The 19,925-nt window shown below is 43.9% G+C and overlaps 1 protein-coding gene across 1 annotated transcript in view; it reads right to left on the minus strand.

Moving 5' to 3' along the window:
* Positions 1-4,746: 4,746 nt before the first annotated feature.
* MFN1 (mitofusin 1) overlaps positions 4,747-19,925 on the minus strand; it is a 39,758-nt gene continuing 24,579 nt past the window's right edge. Inside the window, exons 10-18 of the mRNA XM_070945320.1 lie at positions 15,663-15,784; positions 13,004-13,130; positions 12,536-12,640; positions 12,189-12,291; positions 10,983-11,212; positions 8,603-8,755; positions 6,705-6,901; positions 6,455-6,589; positions 4,747-5,088 (exon numbers count right to left, since the gene is read on the minus strand). Coding sequence (XP_070801421.1) covers positions 5,010-5,088; positions 6,455-6,589; positions 6,705-6,901; positions 8,603-8,755; positions 10,983-11,212; positions 12,189-12,291; positions 12,536-12,640; positions 13,004-13,130; positions 15,663-15,784 — 1,251 coding nt within the window. The 3' untranslated portion in view covers positions 4,747-5,009. The remainder of the gene's footprint in view (positions 5,089-6,454; positions 6,590-6,704; positions 6,902-8,602; positions 8,756-10,982; positions 11,213-12,188; positions 12,292-12,535; positions 12,641-13,003; positions 13,131-15,662; positions 15,785-19,925) is intronic.

Genomic DNA, 19,925 nt, shown 5'->3' on the forward strand with positions numbered 1-19,925 from the left:
TAATATGGGGATTTCTTAAAAAAGATATTTCAGGCCTTTATTTTTACAACACAATGGTGCTCTCTTTGTTTCCTTCTTGCTGCAGCACATCTCTGTGTCGATCCCAGCCTCCTCTTCCTCCTTCCTCCAGAGGAGGAGTTGTGTCTGACTTGTTTTCATAAATGAACAGTCTTTGTGCTTTTGCTGTTAACAGTTTATTCCAGGAAGTGTGCAGTAGGGTTATTTTTAAACCTTCACTTGTTACCGTCTTCTCTTGAAGAAAAAACAAAAACCTTCCAAAATATTTCCAGGTACCAAGTGAATTCTGCACTGCCTCTCTTGGATTGTATGTTGAGAACATCTTAAAATCCTTTTATTCAGCCTAATTGATTAAACAAACAAACAAACAAAAACCAGAGATTTGTGCCATTTTTTTTTAGTGCTAATGGGGAGGGGAGGGATGGACACTTGCTATGAATTGTTTATAGTTCTTCCCCTAATGAATCTTTCCTTTGTAATTGTACAGTGTCTCGGTGGAAAAATGTTGCCTGACTTTAACATTGTAACCAATAAACAAGTGCTTTTAATTAGGATTTCTCTTTTTCTCCTGTTCAGTTGATTTCATGTTTGCCTGTTCTTCAGCGTATGGCATCTAAAGTCCCACCAGTTTTACTCTCTCAAAGAACCTGGATATTAATTACTCCATGCTAGAAAACGAGAACAAAAAAAAAAAAATTCTTTTCAAGGATATTACGGTTTTAAAGGATTACGCTGTAATTCTCCTTTATGGATCCTATTCGTTGAAAACGGACAAAATATGGGGCATTGCTGTTCAACAACCATTCCTTTTGAATTATTTAGGTCACCTTTTTTTTTTAAAAAAAATGGATATGTATATTAAACACATCATTGCATTTTGACAGAACAAAAAATAATTAATTTTTTTCCCCAAAATAGAAAGAATTAACTATGCATGCTCTGCCAATCAGGTATATCCACTAATTTTGCACTGCTGGAATTTCTACTTATTTTTTTAAATAGAAATTCAGGAGATGATTGATAGAGTGTTTAGAGGCAATCCTTATCTCCACCCACACAGGCAGGCAAGACACCAGAATATAAACTGACAGCAAACAGCACTCCTTACTAGCACTGATGATGTTACCTAGTTAGGCCAATGAAACGTCTGCAAGAAAACAAGCAAGCTCAGAGAGCACCAAGGACCCCACATTTCAACACTGAGCTACAAATATTCTTCACGAATCCTTATCTTCCTCCTTGTTTCCTTCTGCCTTATGAAAGAACCGAGATGTTCTCACTGGATTTGGGTGTAGTTCACTTTTTATCTTTAAATGATTTTGTGATTCATTCTTCCCTCTTCTAAATCTAACCAGTTGTCATCTTATTCCTGGCAACAGAAAGAAGCGAAGAAGTTTTGAGTATAACAAAAAGAACTTCAATGCAGTATGCCTCAGGCTGTAATCAGTGGTGGGATTCAACTGGTTTGCACCACTTCGGCCGAACCAGTTGTTAAATTGGTGGCTCGTCCCGCCTCGCCCCTTCCAGAAGTCCCCACGCGCCCCATTTTGGCTTCCAGGAAGCTGCAGGGAGGCCTATTAGGCCCAAAATGGGGCACGGGGTGTGGCATGGCCCCCCCACGGCCCGTTTTTGCTCCCAGGAGGCTGCAGGGAGGCCTACTAGGCCCAAAACGGGGCACGGGGTGCGGCATGGCCCCCCACGGCCCGTTTTTGCTCCCAGGAGGCTGCAGGGAGGCCTATTAGGCCCAAAACGGGGCACGGGGTGCGGCATGGCCCCCCCACGGCCCATTTTTGCTCCCAGGGGATTGCAGGAGGCAGAGTTCTGCCTGTCACACCCCCTGGTCATGCCCACCCAGCCAGTCATTAGGGCAAAGAACCGGTTGTTAAATTATTTGAATCCCACTACTGGCTGTATTCTGTAAATAGCCATTTAATGCAGGCATTTGGGGCTCAAGATTTACTCGTTTTTATAGCCGTCCATTTCAGCCAAGTGACTTCGGCGGCTTACCATTCTAAAACTATAAAACAATTAAAAGCATCCAAAGAATAAATAACAGCGGCTGAGATAGTTAACCAACTAACAATAATGCCAAGAAATGGAGTCCTTAACGCATTCTGAGCCCGGGCCCAGAAATATAGCCAAGTTTTTAAAGTCTAATGAAACACCAACAGGGCTGCGGCCATTCTAATCTGAGAAGGGAGAATATTCCATAAAGCAGAGGCTGTTACAGCAAACAAGACCCAGTTCCTGCCAGTTGACATTCTGGCTGAAGGGATCTGCGGAATGACCAATTTGCTGGATCGAATTGGACAAATGGGAAAAAGATTGTTGATCAGTTAACCGGTCCCAAGTCGGTTTTAAAGGTGACTAAACACATTAAATTGCACCTGGAAGCGCACCGGTAGCCAAAGCAGCTCAAGTAGTAATGTTACATTTGCTATTGTTTGCTATCTGCACAGTCACATTCTTTATAACCAGTTTAGTTGCGTATGGTTTAAGTTGTCATTTTACTTTAACATCTCAGCAAATGTCACTGGTTCCATCTACGATTACTGTATTGATCTGACATAAAGAACACAAGCATTCCACATTAAACATTCAAAGAATAATACCAGAGTTGCTTTTGTTGCTGAACAAGGCAGAAATTTGAGAAAACTGCCAATGGTGTTACTAGCTTTTTGTCTCTTAGGAACTCTTACCAAGCCTCACCATAACACATGATATTCTTTTTAAGAACTAAAGTTAATTCTTCACTTTAATCAAGAATGTAATGCAATAACCTTTATGAAGGTTTAGAAGAGCCTTGGTGGCGCAGCAGACTAAAGCACTGTTAAGTAACACCAGCTGCCTGCAATTACTGCAAGTTCAAATCTCACCAGGCTCAAGGTTGACTCAGCCTTCCATCCTTTCGAGGTAGGTAAAATGAGGACCCGGATTGTGGGGGCAATAAGCTGACTTTGTATAAAAAGGAACACCGCTTTGGGGGGGGGGGCAAAAGCCCTACTAAGCAGGTATATAAAAAGTATGAAGGCTATTGCTTAACGCATTGTAAGCCATCCTGAGTCTCCAGAAAAGGGCGGCAAACCAATAAATAAATAAGGATTTGCTATTAGAATAGCAGTTACAGTATAAAGAAGAAAAGTGGAACACGTAGAAAAAATGAGATATACAAAAATTATTACGTCTTCCCATGGAGTGAACCAAATCTTTAGTTCTGCAGCTGTTACAATGTGAAACCCAAGATTGAATGATGGCTTCTATTAACTGGGATTTATTGCTGGGTCGCTTCTGACTAACAAGTTTCTTTAGTTGGCTCCATAGATTTTCAATTGGCTTAAGAAGGTCTGGGCTATTCCCAAGCCATTCCAGTAGTGGAATAGGATTATCTTGAAATTCAAAATAAATAAAATGGTGTTATTAGCCATCAAACCTCAAAAACACACTTTTCCCAAAAGGTTTCCACAATTCTGGCCACGACTGTACATGATATAATTCCAAAGCAGTAGAAGGTTCCAATCCAAAATTGTCATGAGAAGCTAGAAAAGCAGCGAAAAGCCTTCTGTTATGTCAACTGTTATGACATCCCATCGGCATGGAAGGAAGAAATTGACCAGTAACACTATGTGTGGGCTTCCAAAATTGATTTGAGACATTAACTCCCAACATTAATCTTAGACATTTCAGCTGTGAAAGTAAAGGAAGGGAGGATGTAAATAGTACTTAGACATTATTTCCTTTTCTCTGGTCCCATGGGAAGCAGCTATAATCCTAGGAATCTTTTTTAAAAATACATAATTTAGAAACTGCAAAAAATTTAACTTCACATTAGTGCAAGGGTGTCAAACTCGATTTCATTGAGGGCCACATCAGGATTGTTTGACCTCGGGGGCGGGTGGGTGTGGCCAGCTCGACATCACTTGTGTCGGGGGCACCCCTCCCAGGCTCCATTTTTGGCTGCGACGGCCTCCTGCAGAGCTCTGCCAGTGAAAACGGAGCTCGGGAGGGCCCCATTTTCGCTGGCAGAAGCACCGTGGACCAGTCCTTCACTGTTTCCAGGGTGGCCCTGCGGGCCAGATCTAAGCACCCCATGGGCCGGATCTGGCCCACAGCCTTGAGTTCAACACCCCTGCATTAGTGGTTTGCACTGTACTTTCACCTGAATTTTAGCTATCCAGGCATACCAGTCCTGAATTAAAATGCTGCTGGTAAGACATGTAGCAGAGTGGCATGTTAAATTTTGTAAGGTTAGATACTATCCTGTTCACCGCTACCAATTGCGACAATACTCTGGTTTCCTAAATCTTTTTTTGAGAAAAGTTTGCCTGCCTAACAAAGCTTATTCTGAGAAGTAGCAAAAGTACATCCAGACTTTTTCTGCTAAATCAATCTGATTTGAACCAGGAATTCCCTCAGTAAAAATATACAGCTTTAAATATGCCACTTTGAAGATTATATTCGTCTTTCGGCCAAATGAAAACCCTAAAATGGCATCAGGATAACTGATTGTCTCTGCATCCAAACACTACAAATCTCTTTCAAAAATTGGCAGCGTCCTGTAATACTGTATTGGTTTGTACAAGAGTTTGGGAAAAAAATCATCACTGCTCACTCCCAGAGAGAATTGCAATTAACAATATGATGATAGGACTGGGGTGAACAAAGAATTGTCTTGGATGCCAGAAAGAGGAGCTGACTCTTGGTGTGAACACTTATACAAAATACTACGGGTCTCTTTGTTTTATTTTATATACTTTACTTTTTACATTTCCAAATAAATTTTTATATACTACAGTAGATACAAATTAGTTCATCTTATGAAAAGTTGCAAAATGATTCAATCAATAGTAAATACTGCTTCCTTCCTGAGTTCTTGGGCACAATTCATAGCCTAAGTATCAGAACGGCCGGATGGCAACGGAGGAACCGAGGAGTCAAAGCAGCAGGAAAAATTCATGTGACTAAATCCCTGTGAGGGAAACGGTGCTAATCTTTTAAATTCCACTCTTCTTTTTCTGGAGAAAATCCTTTGAAAAACAGTCAAATTCATCTTCAAGACAAACAGCTTTCTTCCTACAAAACAAAAGGAGGAAAATAATTAGTCCTCCAGGGACCTCAAACATTAACAATACCCAAGTCAGTTTGAGGAAAACTGGTAAATCAGTGTTCGAAATAAAAAAATTAAAATTAAAAGTACCTCTCTAAATGAATCTAAATTAGACAGATACCCATTCATTTGCATAAGTAAGAGGTGCAGTGGCTCAATGGCTTAATGATGCTGGAGATGGCAGGGTGAACTCGTCACTCGCCTCAGCTTCTGCCCACTTGTAGTTCGAAACCATGTTCTGTGCGAGTAGATAGATAGGTACCACTTCAGCAGGGAGATAAGTTGGTGCTCTGTGCAGGCAGTCAAGGGCTCTGAACCTTCTCAGTTGCAGTGCCCGCTTGTGAAGCACCTCCAGGAAGGGAGGGGGCCTTGGGTGATGCTGTAGGTAGAGCCATTCGTCTTTCTCTCTGGAGCAAAGCCAGCTCGTCCTCCTGTGGTGTACCATGGGAAGCACGCAAGTGTGTCCTATAACAGGGCTGGTACCTTGGCAAGCCAAACTACTATTCTGCAATATCACTGGTCTCCTGGTTACTGTAACAATGCCATATTGCTAATAATGATAAAACAATAAAAAAAATCCCCCCCTCTCCCTCGATAGATATAGTTGATAGATAGATAGATAGATAGATAGATAGATAGATAGATAGATAGATAGATAGATAGATAGGTAGGTAGGTAGGTAGGTAGGTAGGTAGATAGATAGATGGCATTGTTACAGTAGACAAAGCACATTAATTTACAGTTTCCAGGTGATAGATTAGATGGATGGATGGATGGATGATAGATAGAGGATAGATTAGATGATAGATGGATGATAGATAGATAGATAGCATTGTTACAGTAGACAAATAGCACATTAACTTAGTTTCCAGGTGATAGATTAGATGGATGGATGGATGATAGAGGATAGATTAGATGATAGATAGATGATAGATGATAGAAATGGATGGATGGATGGATGGATGGTAGATATAGATGGATGATAGACGATAGATTAGATGATAGATAGATGATAGGTGGATGGATGGATGGATGATAGATGATGATAGATATAGATGGATGATAGATAGATAGACAGATAGACAGATAGACAGACAGATAGATAGATAGATAGATAGATAGATAGATAGATAGATAGATAGATAGACAGACAGACAGACAGACAGACAGACAGACAGACAGACAGACAGACAGACAGACAGACAGACAGACAGACAGACAGACAGACAGATAGATGATAGCCTGGAAACTGTAAGTGAATATGCTTTTTGTCTGCTATTCAAATATTCCTGATCTTTCATCCAAGGCACTGAGACTCCTGGGCTCACTCACCGTAGATGCTTTGAAGTCTTCTGGATTTTTTCTAGCTGAGCAATTTTTTGAGACAATCGTTCAATCTCCTTCTCCAGTTTGGTTTCTGTGATATCAACCTGCTGGCAGAGGCGAGCAAACGTGGTGGCCATCTCCCTAGGAGAGAAAACGGCAACGCCCAATCCATCAGCAGCCCAGGGATAATAATACCGCAGGGCCACCAGAGGGAGGGAGGGGGGGTTTATCCAATTATAAAACAGGTCAGACATACTGTTGCACCTGATGGCTACAGTTGGCGCTGGTGAGATTGATGATCTGTTGAAGTTTTTCTGTAGCATAGTTGACAAACTGTTGCTTGAAGGCCCGCTCTTTGGCTTTGGTTGTCCACGTAAGCCTTTCGTAGAGGTACAGCACCCCGTACATACTCAGCGAAAGAGAGATGACCTTCCAGCCCACAGTTCTCCAAACCTGGAAGAGAACCGCTTGATCAAAAACCATTCCAATCTGAAAATGTGAACCTTGGCTAGAAAAACATGACTTGGGTGGGAAAGGAGAAACTAATATTTCAGTTTCTGGGTTTTTTTTTTTAAAAAAATGCAAAGTTATGTTTCACAAGTTTGATAGATGTTGGCTTGTTAAGGTAGTTTTTTTTTCCTGTTTTTAATTTGAAGGTTTGCTATTTTCTTTTCTTAAAAAAAAAAAAAGAAGAATGGCTACTTTTAAGGTTATTACTGTCGTGAAATTTTGAATTCTGCACACAATCTTGTGTTGTGAACAATTTTGAGACCGAAATAACTTCAGTGTTTTATAGGCGAACCACAAATGGAAGAAGAAACCATTCGCTATGATACTTCTATATTAAAAAAAAAAAGGGTTAGGCAGTGAGTGAGTGGCAGTTTGGAGGAAGAGGAACTGCACCTCACAGCAAGAAGACAGAGGTTGTGAATGGCCTGTTACTTTAATTTTTGTAACTGCAAGAGAAACTTTCCACTTTTTCATGGGCATCTTTTAAGCATGGAAGTTCTCTTTAGGTACGGGGGAAGTCTGCTCGCTTCATGTAGCCTGCCTATATTTAACTTGGGAGCTTCCTGCCTTTGGTTAAAAAAAAGATCTACCGATATTAAGGAGGGGGAATTCGCAAGCCCAAGTCTCAACTATTGAGAGCGGTGGGTCTGCTCTCAACAGCATGGCTGGAGAAAAGAAGCCTTTTGGTGAGATACAGGTGTTATGTCTGCCTTATATGCAGTTTTATTCCTCTCTAGCATTCATCTCCACTGTTCTGTGATGCACTTCCTGCCACTCTAGGACTTACCTCTATCTGCTCCTGTGAGGCACTTCCTCTTCCTGTTATATCTGTGTGCATGTGTATATGTGTATGTGTGTGTGTGTGTGTATACATACATACACACACACATACATATACAGATATATACAATATATTGTATATGTATGTGTGTATATCTATATCTCTATCTCTATCTCTATCTCTATCTCTATCTATCTCTATATCTATCTATCTATCTATCTATCTATCTATCTATCTATCTATCTATCATCTATCTATCTATGTGTGTGTGCATGTTAGGCAGTTGTATTAACCTCTGAGCCACAAGTTCTCCTCCCTTCATCAGCTTCATCAGGGGAGAAATTAAGTGTTTCTCTATCAAGGCACCTGGTCTATCCCAACATGTGGGAGGGAGCATACTGTTCCCTTTTGCCTTTCAGGTCCAATCCAGGAGCCCTCAAGCAGTCGCATTCACGACAAACCATATATATATATATGTGTGTGTGTGTGCGCACACACACACACACACACACACACACACACACACACGAGATGGCTTGTATAGCATTTTTAACCACATTTTTAATCAAACTACATGAAACAGATACGACTCCCATAGTATCCATATAATGTGATTTTGCATATAGCAAAACAGTTTTGTGCCACTACAGCTTAAGAGTTCACCTTGCTATTCATCTAATAAAAGCTACATGAAATATGTTTTTGGAGAAGATGGGATGGGCTCAGACCTGGAAAGATCAGTAGATCTTGAACAAGGTCAGCAGAGCTGGGTTAAGAGAAGCTGTTTGAGCGGAAGGGGCTGATATAAGACACAACATGTTTTTTTCCCCGCCCACTAAAGCAGAGATGGTCATGGTACTCACCAGACCACCAAGGATGATAACTGTCATGGAAGTCCGAGATGTCAATGATGCCAGACCGGTGACCAAGGAAATCATGAGCTCCTCCTGCGAGGCACTCTCCGGGGTTAGACTGGGAACACTAGTGCAAGGAGTGGAGGCAAGAGATCTAGGGATCTAGGGAAGAAGAATGCAAACTCCTGTTGCTTGTGGTCACTCATGCCTGGATCACCTCCTCTCTGGATTACTGCATTGCTCTCTACATAATGGACTACCCTTGGAAAGCCACACAGAAACTTTACCTGGTCCAGAATGTAGCAGTGCGCACAGTAAAGGGGCCCTCTGGGTTTGCCTGTGTAACACCTCTGTTGCATGAGTGGCACTGCTTTCCCGTTTCTTGGCGGGTGCAATTCAAGGGGTAGGTCATGACCTTTAAAGACCTAAATGGCTACCTGCAGGACTGTCTTTCCCTAAGGACATCTACCCACCTTACCAAGTCAGATAGGGTGGGCACGTTTCTATGCTCCTTCCCCTAAATATTATCATCCGATGGGAGCTGGGAGGGGTGCCCTTTCTGTGGCAGCCCCTGCCCCATGGAACCTTCTCTACCCCTTGATGTTTAGCAGGCCTTGAACCTTTTAGCCTTCCACAAGGCTTTAAAGCAGGGGTCTCCAATCCTCGCAACTTTAAGACTTGTAGACTTCAACTCCCACAATTCCTCAGCCAGCTTTGCGGGAGTTGAAGTCCACAAGTCTTAAAGTTGCCAAGATTGGAGATCCCTGCTTTAAAGACCCAATGTTTTCCCCAAACTTTGGGAGAATAACTACACATTAGAAGAGCTTTGGTAGTACAGTGGTCTAAGGCACTCTGTTATTAAGCTGGTTATTAAGACCAGCTGCCTGCAATTACTGCAGGTTCGAATCTCGCCAAGGCTCAAGGTTGACTCAGCCTTCCATCCTTTCTAAGGTAGGTAAATTGAGGACTCGGTTTGTGGGGGCAATAAGCTGACTTTGTATAAATATACAAAAGGATGAAGGCTATTGCTGAGCACATTGTAAGCCGCCCTGACTCTCCGGAGAAGGGCGGCATATAAATCAAATTAAAAAAAAAAAAGATTGGTGCCCGGTTTTGCTGCTTTCAATGTTTTAATAAATTGAATTTGCTTTAAAATAGCAATAGCACTTAAGACTTATATACTGCTTCACAGTGCTTTAAAGCCTTCTCAGAGTCAGCATATCTCCCCCAACGATCTGGGATCCTTATTTAACCCACCTTGGAAGGATGGAAAGCTGAGTCAACCTTGAGCCTGGTGAGATTCGAACTGCCAAATTGCAGGCCGCCAGCAATTTGATTTTATATCTTTTCTAATTTTTGACTGAGAGTTGCCCAGAGTTGATTGAAAGATGGGTAGCTATATGAACGTTTTAAATAATAATAAGATTTGCAGTAAGTCTGCTCAGGGGAGGGAAATTGGAGACAGCTGGGTTATTCATAAGAGCTCTCCATTCATGCATTCATGAGCCAACCAAATGCTACCAAGGGTACGTCTGAAGACACACAGTGCAACAACAACTTTGGGGAAGAGTCTCGCTCTCTATGCAAAATGATATCCTGCTATTTCATCAGAGGCATCCATCTGAACAGGCAAGCTGTTGTGGCCTGCCGGCAGCCAGCAGAGCTGGCAGTAGAGTCGGACAGTGAGGAGGTGGGGGAGGAACATGGGCCAGTCCTGTGGCCTGAGGAAAGCTCGGATGAGGGCTCTGCGTCGGAGGCAGAGAGAAAGCTAGACAACAGTGAGGCAGAGGAACAGCTGGAGCCTGTTCCCAGTGTGCGCATGTGCAGAGCTGCCAGACGACAAGAACAACTCAGAAAGCAGGGGTTGACTTGGGAATAAAGCCACACCTCGGAGGTGATTGGCCCCTCCCATAGGAAACAAAAGAGGAGTGAACGGGGAGTGGGCTTTTGCAGGAAACAATTTGTTCGTTCCGTGACTCTGAGAGACTCTGTGCCAAGTTTTGCCTTGTACTGCGTTTGGAAACTAGTTAACCTGGCAGCCTTCCAAGCGAGATAAGGTCTGTGTTGATAAATATTCCTTTGAAAAACTGTTTGGACAGGCCTTGCTGACTGTGAATGAAAGGAATTCACAGTCGTGTAAATAAAAGAGGTTTTGCGGAGACCAAGACTCTGCTTCCTGCTTTTTAAGGGAGCCTAGGTCAGAACACAAGCACAACCAGTGGCACTTAGGAACAAGAAGGTTCCCCATCACTGTTTCTGGGAGCTGTTCACAATCATGAGCCGTGACTGGTCTGAACGATCTCCAATATTCAAATCTACTCTGCCATTTGCATACAGGAAGACCATCTGGACACACGAGTGCTAGAACGAAACCATCTGAAACACTCACTGCAAGAGCCGGTTCGGCCATGGTGAGCAGGACTCGATGGGCGTGGTGAGATCCTAGGAAGCGACTAACAAGAGCCGTCCAGCCCAGGGAGAAGCGAAACGTGATATCTTCTTGAAAATCTGAGCAAAGGGTGTGGCAGTTCAAATCGTAGCTCAGGTCAAATTGCCGGCACGGAATCAGCAAATGGAGCTTGTCCTGGACCTCTGAAGGCAAGAGGGACTGCAGATTTTCTAGAGGAAAAAAAATAAAAAGCATTGAGTGAAAAAAACCACGTTGAACTAATTTCTAGAAATAGGGAGACAGGCATGCCTGCCTCCCCAGAAAGCCAGACCCAAAGACATGAACTATAAGGATGGGATTATTTAGAATATAGAATAATAGAGTTGGAAGGGACCTTGTAAATCTTCTAATCCAGGGGTCAGCAACCTGTGGCTCTGGAGCCGCATGTGGCTCTTTCATCCCTCTGCTGTGGCTCCCTGTCGCTGGTCGGCTCCACAATTGATAGGCCTTTCGGTTAGGACAAGTAGAGGAAAAAGGACACCGTGCTAGGAGGAAACTCTATGGTGGAGGAACAGGACTTCCAGTCAGCAGAGGAAAAAGGACACTGCACTAGGAGTCTCTATGGTGGGGGAACTGGACTTCCGGTCGGCTCCAGAATTGAATGGGGCGCTTCTGGTTAGGACCTTTGTGGCTCTTTGAATGTTTAAGGTTGCCGACCCCTGTTCTAATCCAACCCCCTCCTCAAACAGGAGAACCTAGCCCTATACTATTTCAGATAAATGGTTATCCAGTCTCTTTTTGATGGACCACCCACAACCTCTGAAGGCAAGCTGCTCCTTTGGTTGATTGCTCTCATCCCTTAGGAAATTTCTCCTTAGTTCTAGCTTGCTTCTCTCCTTTGGTTAGTTTCCATCCATTGTTTCTTGTCCTGCTTTTTGATGCTTTGGAAAATAACTTGACCCCTTTGTCTTTGTGGGATATTGGAACACTGCTATCATGTCACCTTTGGTCCTTCTTTTCATTAGACTAGACATACCCAATTCCTGTAACTGTTCTTTGTGTGTTTTCTTAAGACCTACTTAAGAATCACCAAATGCAAAAACGGAAGGCAAGAGTTGGCTCTTGAAACGAATTCCTTATACAGCCACCCAAATATGCAGCGTGAGGGGAGAAGTCAAAGGGCAGTATTTATTCATTCTTCTTTACCAATAATTTCTTGCTGGGATTGATGCATAGAGCTGTTGACTTCGCTGGAGCACCGGTCTGCCAGATTCCTTCCCAATCCTTCCTCTAGGTGTTTGCTGAGTTCCTGGCGAAAGGAAAATCAGGAGCTTTACCCATGAACCCAAATGTATTCCTCCTTTTGCTAAAACATCACAAGGCAAGTTTATGTAACTTTGACCAGTTCTGGACACTACGTATTAACATCACAGGAATTGGTACATATGATTCTCAAGTAGTTGATATGCCAGTAACATACACCCCCCCCCTCAAAACCAATCCATAGAAATCAATCCTAGCCAAGGAATGGAAAGCCAATGGAGAGAACTTACGTTTTTATAAAGTTTCAAAACTTGTGGAGATGGATGGAAATCAGAGTTAAACTGATCTACCAAAACGGAAAGCCGACAGATTTCATCAGTCATGGCAGAAGACACCTAGAAAACATGACACGTGTGCCTGAGTAAGGTCAGGAGAAACGAGTGACATCTTTCCAATACAACCTGACATCCTCTTTAGAGCCCTGCAGGGTAGGCCAAGAATCACTTCCAAAATAAAAGGGAGGGAGGAAAGATTTGATGTGTAAGATAGCAGCCTACCTCTAATTACTTAAGAGATTTCCACTACTTAAGACTATAATAATTTTGTAGTGGTGAAGCAAGTACCGACATTGCTAAAAGCTCAGTAAGGACCTGACAAATGAACTAGTTATGGCAATAACCATGGTTACTACTGTGGGAGGATGTGTGAAAAACCGAGTGCTGTGGATGAAGGTAGGGATCCAGGATGTGGCTATTTACCTTGTTGGCAACTTCTTCTGTAACATCTTTAATTTTCTTCTTAACCTCGCCTGTTAAAAGGTTGAGCTGGTTTCGTACAAATTCCAACCTGTCCTTCTGGTCTTCTTCTTCTTCTATCGAATGCACTCTTAAGGCAGGGGAAAAGCAGCCATCAGCCTCTGGTGGACATAAACTCAGAGTAACAGTGGGGCTACTAACTCTACTAGGTAGATTCCAGGCAAAATGAAGAGCAAGGAGACCAATTCAATTTGCAGCTCAAACCACTTTTAACACTGTTTTTCTCCTCTGGTTTTAATCCTGGTCCTTTGAGCAATGTGCTTAACGCTGATATTAAAGGGTCACATCAGAGGTGAAATCCAGCAGGTTCTGGAGAACCGGTAGCGGAAATTCTGAGCAGTTCAGAGAACTGGCAAATACCACTTCTGGCTGGCCCCAGAGTGGGGAGGGAATGGGGATTTTGCAGTATCCTTCCCCAGCCACGCCCACCAAGCCACGCCCACAGAACTGGTAATAAAAAAAATTGGATTTCACCACTGGGTCACATATACCTTTTGATGATCATACTGTAGATCAGGGGTGTCAAACTCAATTTCATTGAGGGCCACATCAGGGTTGTGTGGGCATGGCCAGGGTGGGTGTGGCAGGTTGGCATCACTCGTGTGGGGGCGACTGTGGCGGCCCGAGCGCTCTGCCAGTGAAAACAGGCTCCCGTGCTCTGTTTTCGGCTGCGACGGCCTCCTGCTGCCGTCTGCTAGCAAAAACGGAGCCACCCCCCTTCCCCCCGAGCTCCATTTTTGCTGGCAGAGGGCTACAGGAGGCCGTCGTGACCAAAAATGGAGACTGGGAGAGCTGCATGCAGCCTGCCCGAGTTCTGGTTTTGCTGGCAGAGGCACCACGGGCTGGTCCTTTGTTGTTTCCAGGGCGGCCCCATGGGCCAGATCTAAGCACCCCCCGGGCCGGATCCAGCCCCATGGGCCTTGAGTTTGACGCCCCTGCTGTAGATCACTCCCTGTCTGGGAGGGAAAAGAAGCCAGCCATTAATTAATTAATTTGGAAGGCAGAACCTGGAGGTGGAGTATGGAAGGGAGAACCATGGGAAGAGACAAAGCAAGCACAGAATTCTTTTGCAAGGCACATGTGTCTGGATTCTCCAGCCATGATTCTTCACTCAGCTGTTTCCAGAGCTAGCCTGCCTTTTTCTAAAAGGAACCTCGCTTTAATTATTTGCACTTTTTACTGCTTACTAGGACTGTAAGTGGCATGGTTGGCCTAGTGGTGAAGACACTCGCCTCCCACTCAGAAGGTTAAGAGTTCAATCCTAGATACCTGGCAGGTGTCTCTCTCTCAGGGCACAAAGAAAAAATATCTGCTGTGAACTCCACATAGGTGTCAGGAAGGGCATCCGGCCAATAAATGCTCAGCTCCACTGAGTCGCCCCAAGTCTACCACAAATTAAGGGATTACAGTGCAGGGTCGTAAAAAGGGGAAAAATACTTTTCCCCCCTTTAAAATGTGTTTATTGTTGAAGATTGAGGGTTGGACTAGTTGACATACAGGCTTAGCTTCCAACTCAATGATTCTACCCTATATAATATTTACTGTATATATTTAGTGCCTATATCAGCTTTGACTCCTGGCAACTGTCTGGACTATTCCCTGCAGCTTTCTTAGCAATGTTTTTCAGAAAGGGTTTGCCATTGCCTCTTTCCTAGGATTGAGTTCTCTCAGTGACTGGCCCAAGGTCACCCAGCTGCCCAAGGCAGGACTACAAGTCACAGTCTTACAGTTTTCAACCTGGTACCTTAACCACTATGCCTAACTGGCAACCCATTTTAAGGATTTTTAAATTATCATACCTGCAAACAACTTGAGCTCCTCAATAGCAATAGCATTTAAGACTTATACACCACTTCCCAGTGCTTGACAGCCCTCTCTAAGCGGTTTACAGCAGGGGTGAAATGCTCCCGGTTCGGACCAGATCAGGTGATCCGGTAGCGATTGTGGTAGGTGGTTCGGCGATCCGGTAGTGATGGCAGAGCAAAGCTCCGCCCAACCGCCTGGGTGTCGTTACTTCCTGGTTTTAAGCAGGAATAATATGTTCTTTACCTTCTGCGCATACGCAGGTTTTGCGCATGTGCAGAAGGTCTGCGCGTGGATGTGATGTGCGCACGCACTTCCGAACTGGTAAGGAAGGTAAGTAGATTTCACCCCCTGGTTTACAGGCTCAGCATATTGTCCCCCAAGAATCTGGGTCCTTATTTTACCGACCTCGGAAGGATGGAAGGCTGAGTCAACCTTGAGCCTGGTGAGATTCGAACTGCCAAATTGCTGCCTGCCTGCAATTTGGCAGTAGGCAGTCTGCAGAAGTAGCCTGCAGTACTGCACTCTAACCACTGTGCCACCATGGCTCTTGAATGAAGAAAGGGTGGTACAGAAATAATATTAACAACAATAAACATGACTTGGAGACCGTTTCGTGTTTACCATGGGACTATAGGAACTCAGCAACGGGCCAATCCGGTGTCACCGGCAAAGTCTCAAATCCTGCTTTCCTCATCTGCTCTACTCACCTCTTACTAACGGGGGAGAAAAGGTCAGTGCAACCTGGTGGCTTTGTCCAGTTTTGAGCAACAAGGCAAACGCAACAGGAGAGGCCTACCTTTGATGGGCTGCTGCCACATTTACGTTGTCCATAATGTTTTTCACAGTCTCAAGGATCTGTTTAGCTCTGATAGTGTGCTGCTCAAACTTGGTTTTCACAGCTGACTGCGAGATACACTCCTGCGAGGGGCCCAAGCCACAACACACATTACTGCAATTCCGTCACCAAAACATTTGGGAATTTCGAGCTTTCAGAGAACGCTCTGATGAGATTATAGGTATACATGTGTATAAAATAAAGCAAAGGGGGTGAGGGAGAAAAACAAAACACACAGAACAACAACAACAACAAAAAAAGACAAGCAGTAACCAAAGCCCCAACTATAGAGCAGTGAAATCCTGCTCTCTTTTACAGTTCAGCTAACAGTAATGTGTAGAAAGTGAAAAAGAACGATAAAGGCAACAATTAACAAAAAAAATTCCACTTAACGCAAGCATTTGGGAATCTCAACAGAATTGTTGAGCTACGGGTGATTTATATTATGGTTTAGATGAACTGCTGAGAAGCTAAGTGGGAAAATGAAAATGCATATATTGGAGGTGTCCGCAGGATATATAACGCACATAAGTGGGAGGGGCTTCAATTGCGCCACAGTGGCTGCCATTTTGACTTTTTTTTTTTTACATATACTGTGGATACTCTTGGCATATGTTCTGCAATTATTAAGACTGTGGCTGAATAAATGCATCTGGATTTCCTTGTGAATGTGTTCTTGAACTAGTTAGAACTTCTAGTCTGCAGCTATAAGTACTTGCCAGCTTTGGTTTTTGAATGATATGGATTGTAGGAAACAGCTGGTTTGACTATTAGTCTAATGCAGAACCATCTACCTTAGGATTGGCTCTCGAAAGTCTCCATCACTCCTCCTGGGAGCTATCTGTGGTCCTTCAGGATGGAGAAATCCTGAAGACCAGCTTCAAGGACTGCATGATGGTCCTTGCCCGCATACCACAGAAAGGGGAAGGATAAATGGATTAATGCTTCCTGCATCCATACATAGTGGCTGGAGTATCTCCCACATGCCACAGGCTGAAGACACATTGATCTAGCAGCCATGCTGGTGCTATAATAATCGAATTCTGTTCATGGAAGAAAGCCATCTAGAAATTCCTACATGTGAAGTTTTCACATCCATGTAAGTGTAACAAATAAACCTGTCTTGCAAGAAGATGTTTATGTTATTCATTTGAAGACAAGGTAGCCAAAAAGTCTATGTAGCCACTACTGGGTCATCACCGGGATTGAGGTCTTCTAGTTTCTCAACCATGGCTATTTGAAGATGGGTGGACTTCAACTCCTAGAATTCCTGTCAGCCATGCTGTCTGAGGAATTCTGGGAGTTGAAGTCCACCCTTCATTAAGTAGCCAAGGTTGAGAAACACTGTTATAGTTTATTCTCTGGTTAGCTTAGATTAAATGTCACCTTCAAGTTCTTATGGCAACATGAGGAATATAATGACTCTTAAATACTTGAAAATCCTTTGTTGAAGGAATAGGGCCTATTCGATTAAGAAGGTACAGGGTTACATCTGAACAGTTACTGGCGGTTCAGTAAAACCTTAAACATTTTATTCACCTGTTTACCAAGAGAAAGTTTATTTTCTTCTTCACTCCTAGACTCTTGAATGTATCCTAACAGAATTTAAAATTGCAGCTCACTCTCAGCCTTAAATAAGGGTTATTAGCAAAAAAAATAGAGTAAGAAACAAAGGAGATATAAAATAGAAATAATAGACAAGAGCCATTACACTCGACGAAGTAGATCTAGAAATCAGCAATGAAAAAGCAAGTGATTCACAGGAACAAGAGCACATTGTTAGAGCTAGACGAGATTCGCAGGGAAAGTCCAATTCCAGGTCAGCAAACAGGTAGAAGAAGGCAGACAAATACAACAAGCAAGTCCAGAGTAGGAAGCTATAAGAAACATTAGCCATACCTCAGGGATGGAAAAAAAGAGAGAAAATAATAAAAGCAGACAATCAGTTCAAACAATTCCCCTCATTGACAAGGTCAGGAAAGAGAGAGGTCTGTATTGGAGCAGGAAAACCTTTCAGCCAACAGTTCAAGAATTCATCTCTAGCCAGGCCCAGCTACAAGAGGGCAGTTGAATGGCTTGGCTAGCAGGCCCCATTCCCTGGACTTTGGCGGCCTGGCTTAATACAGTTGTTTGGCTTTCTAAGCTGACCACCAATCCTAAAGCAAAACAAAAAAAGAAGGACGAAACATTTCTAATTATTTCCTTCAATGATGTCAATCATGGGTCCTTCAGGTCTCAAGAGATGATAAATAAGAGCCATGGTGGCGCAGTGGTTAGAATGCAGTACTGCAGGGCTAATTCACTGCTCACTCCAGGAGTTCGATTCTCACTGGCTGAAGGTTGACTCAGCCTTCCATCCTTCCGAAGTCGGTAAAATGAGGACCCAGATTGTTGGGGGGCAAATGTGCTGACTCTGTAAACTGCTTAAGAGAGGGCTGTAAAGCACTGTGAAGCGATATGTAAGTCTAAGTGCTATTGTTATATAGCAGATGTAATCGTTTCATCAGCGTCTCACTGCTGACATAGAAAGGAAGATAAGCCCTGGACTTTTGCCTACTAAATCCCTTTGAAGCTCGGTCTCCGTGGAAATGAAGTGGGGGGGACATTCCTGTGAAATGACGAGACAAGAAGTCAGGAGAGTGACTTGGAAGAAGCAGATAATTGGGGATTGGAAAGGGAGGGATTGGGGGGGCAAAAGGTCAGTCTTGTCCGCATCGAGTCATGATCCGGTTGCTGTGCTCGAATAAAGAGAAGATTTCCTTAAAGATTGGCAGTTTGGAAGTTCATTTATTTTGAGATAGCATCGAAGTCTGACACATTTATAGCAATAGCACTTAGATTTATATACCGCTTCACAGTGCTTTACAGCCCTCTCTAAGCGGCTTACAGAGTCAGCATATTGCCCCCCAACAATCTGGGTCCTCATTTTACCGACTTCGGAAGGGTGGAAGGCTGAGTCAATCTTGCGCCAGTCAAGATCAAACGCCTGGCGAATGCAGTGTTAGCCTGCAATACCGCATTCTAACCACTGCGCCACCAGTGCTCTGCAGGCTGCCTGGTTATTCAGTTGGTTAGTTTTTCTCCTGAAGCCTTCTACAGCCCTTCATCCCCTTTTCAAATTTGCCTCAACTCCACCCATTCCGTATTTTTCCACTCTTCTTAAAAGATGCTGAGAATTGATTTTCATGCAAAGAGAAGATTCTGGGTTGTGTTCCTAGAAAAGGCGTTAGCAAAGCATACATAACACTACAGTTCTTTTGAGAGGACACTCAAGTTCCTTCTTAGTCAAGAATTTTAATCTCTGAAGCTTGACAGGAACTGAATCAGGGAAACATGATTGTGGTCAGAAGTGGTATTCAGCAGGTTCTGACCAGTTCTGGAGAACCGGTAGCGGAAAATTTGAGTAGTTCGGAGAACCGGTAAATACCACTTCTGACTGGCCCCGCCCCCATCTATTCTCTGCCTCCCGAGTCCCAGCTGATCAGGAGGAAATGGGGATTTTGCAGTAACCTTCCTCTGGAGTGGGGAGGGAATGGGGATTTTACAGTATCCTTCCCCTGCCATGCCCACCAAGCCACGCCCACAGAACCGGTAGTAAAAAAATTTGAATCCACCACTGATTGTGGTCCATCTCTTCCTCCTTCTCTTTTATTTCTTAAACAGTATTTGCAAAAAATACCTCAGTCAATGGTGATGCTACAAAGAAGACAGGCCATAATATGACATGGTGGCATAAGCAACAAGACCAATGATAGTCAACAATACATATTAAGTCCAGGGGTGGGTTGCTGGGGGTTCGTAGGGGTTCAGGAGAACATCTAGCTAAGATTCTGTGCAGTTTGGAAAACCCCCAAATCCCACTCCTGGCTGGCCCCGCCCACTCAACCCCACCCCTCAGAGTCCCCACGTGGCCTGTTTTGGATGCAGGTAAGTGCAGGGTGCATGCGGAGGGTGAAAAATGGGCCTATTGGAAGTTCGAGAAGGGCAGAAACAGGCCCGTTTCCGGCCTCCAGAGGGCTTCCGGAGCCTGGGGAGGCCATTTTTGCCCTACTGGAGGCTCAAGAAAAGCCTCCGGAGCCCGGGGGGGGGCAAAAATGCCCTCCCACTGTGGTGCAGGAGGCTGACTAGGCCACGCCCACCACAGCCACGCCCACCCCTTGCAGAGAAGGGGCAGAGAACCCCTTGCTAACATTTTTGAAGCCCAACCCTGATATAGTCACATGG

This window comes from Pituophis catenifer, unplaced genomic scaffold (assembly GCF_029215685.1).
Source record: "Pituophis catenifer annectens isolate HBS135680 unplaced genomic scaffold, rPitCat1.0.hap2 SCAF_6, whole genome shotgun sequence".
NCBI lineage: Eukaryota > Metazoa > Chordata > Lepidosauria > Squamata > Colubridae > Pituophis > Pituophis catenifer.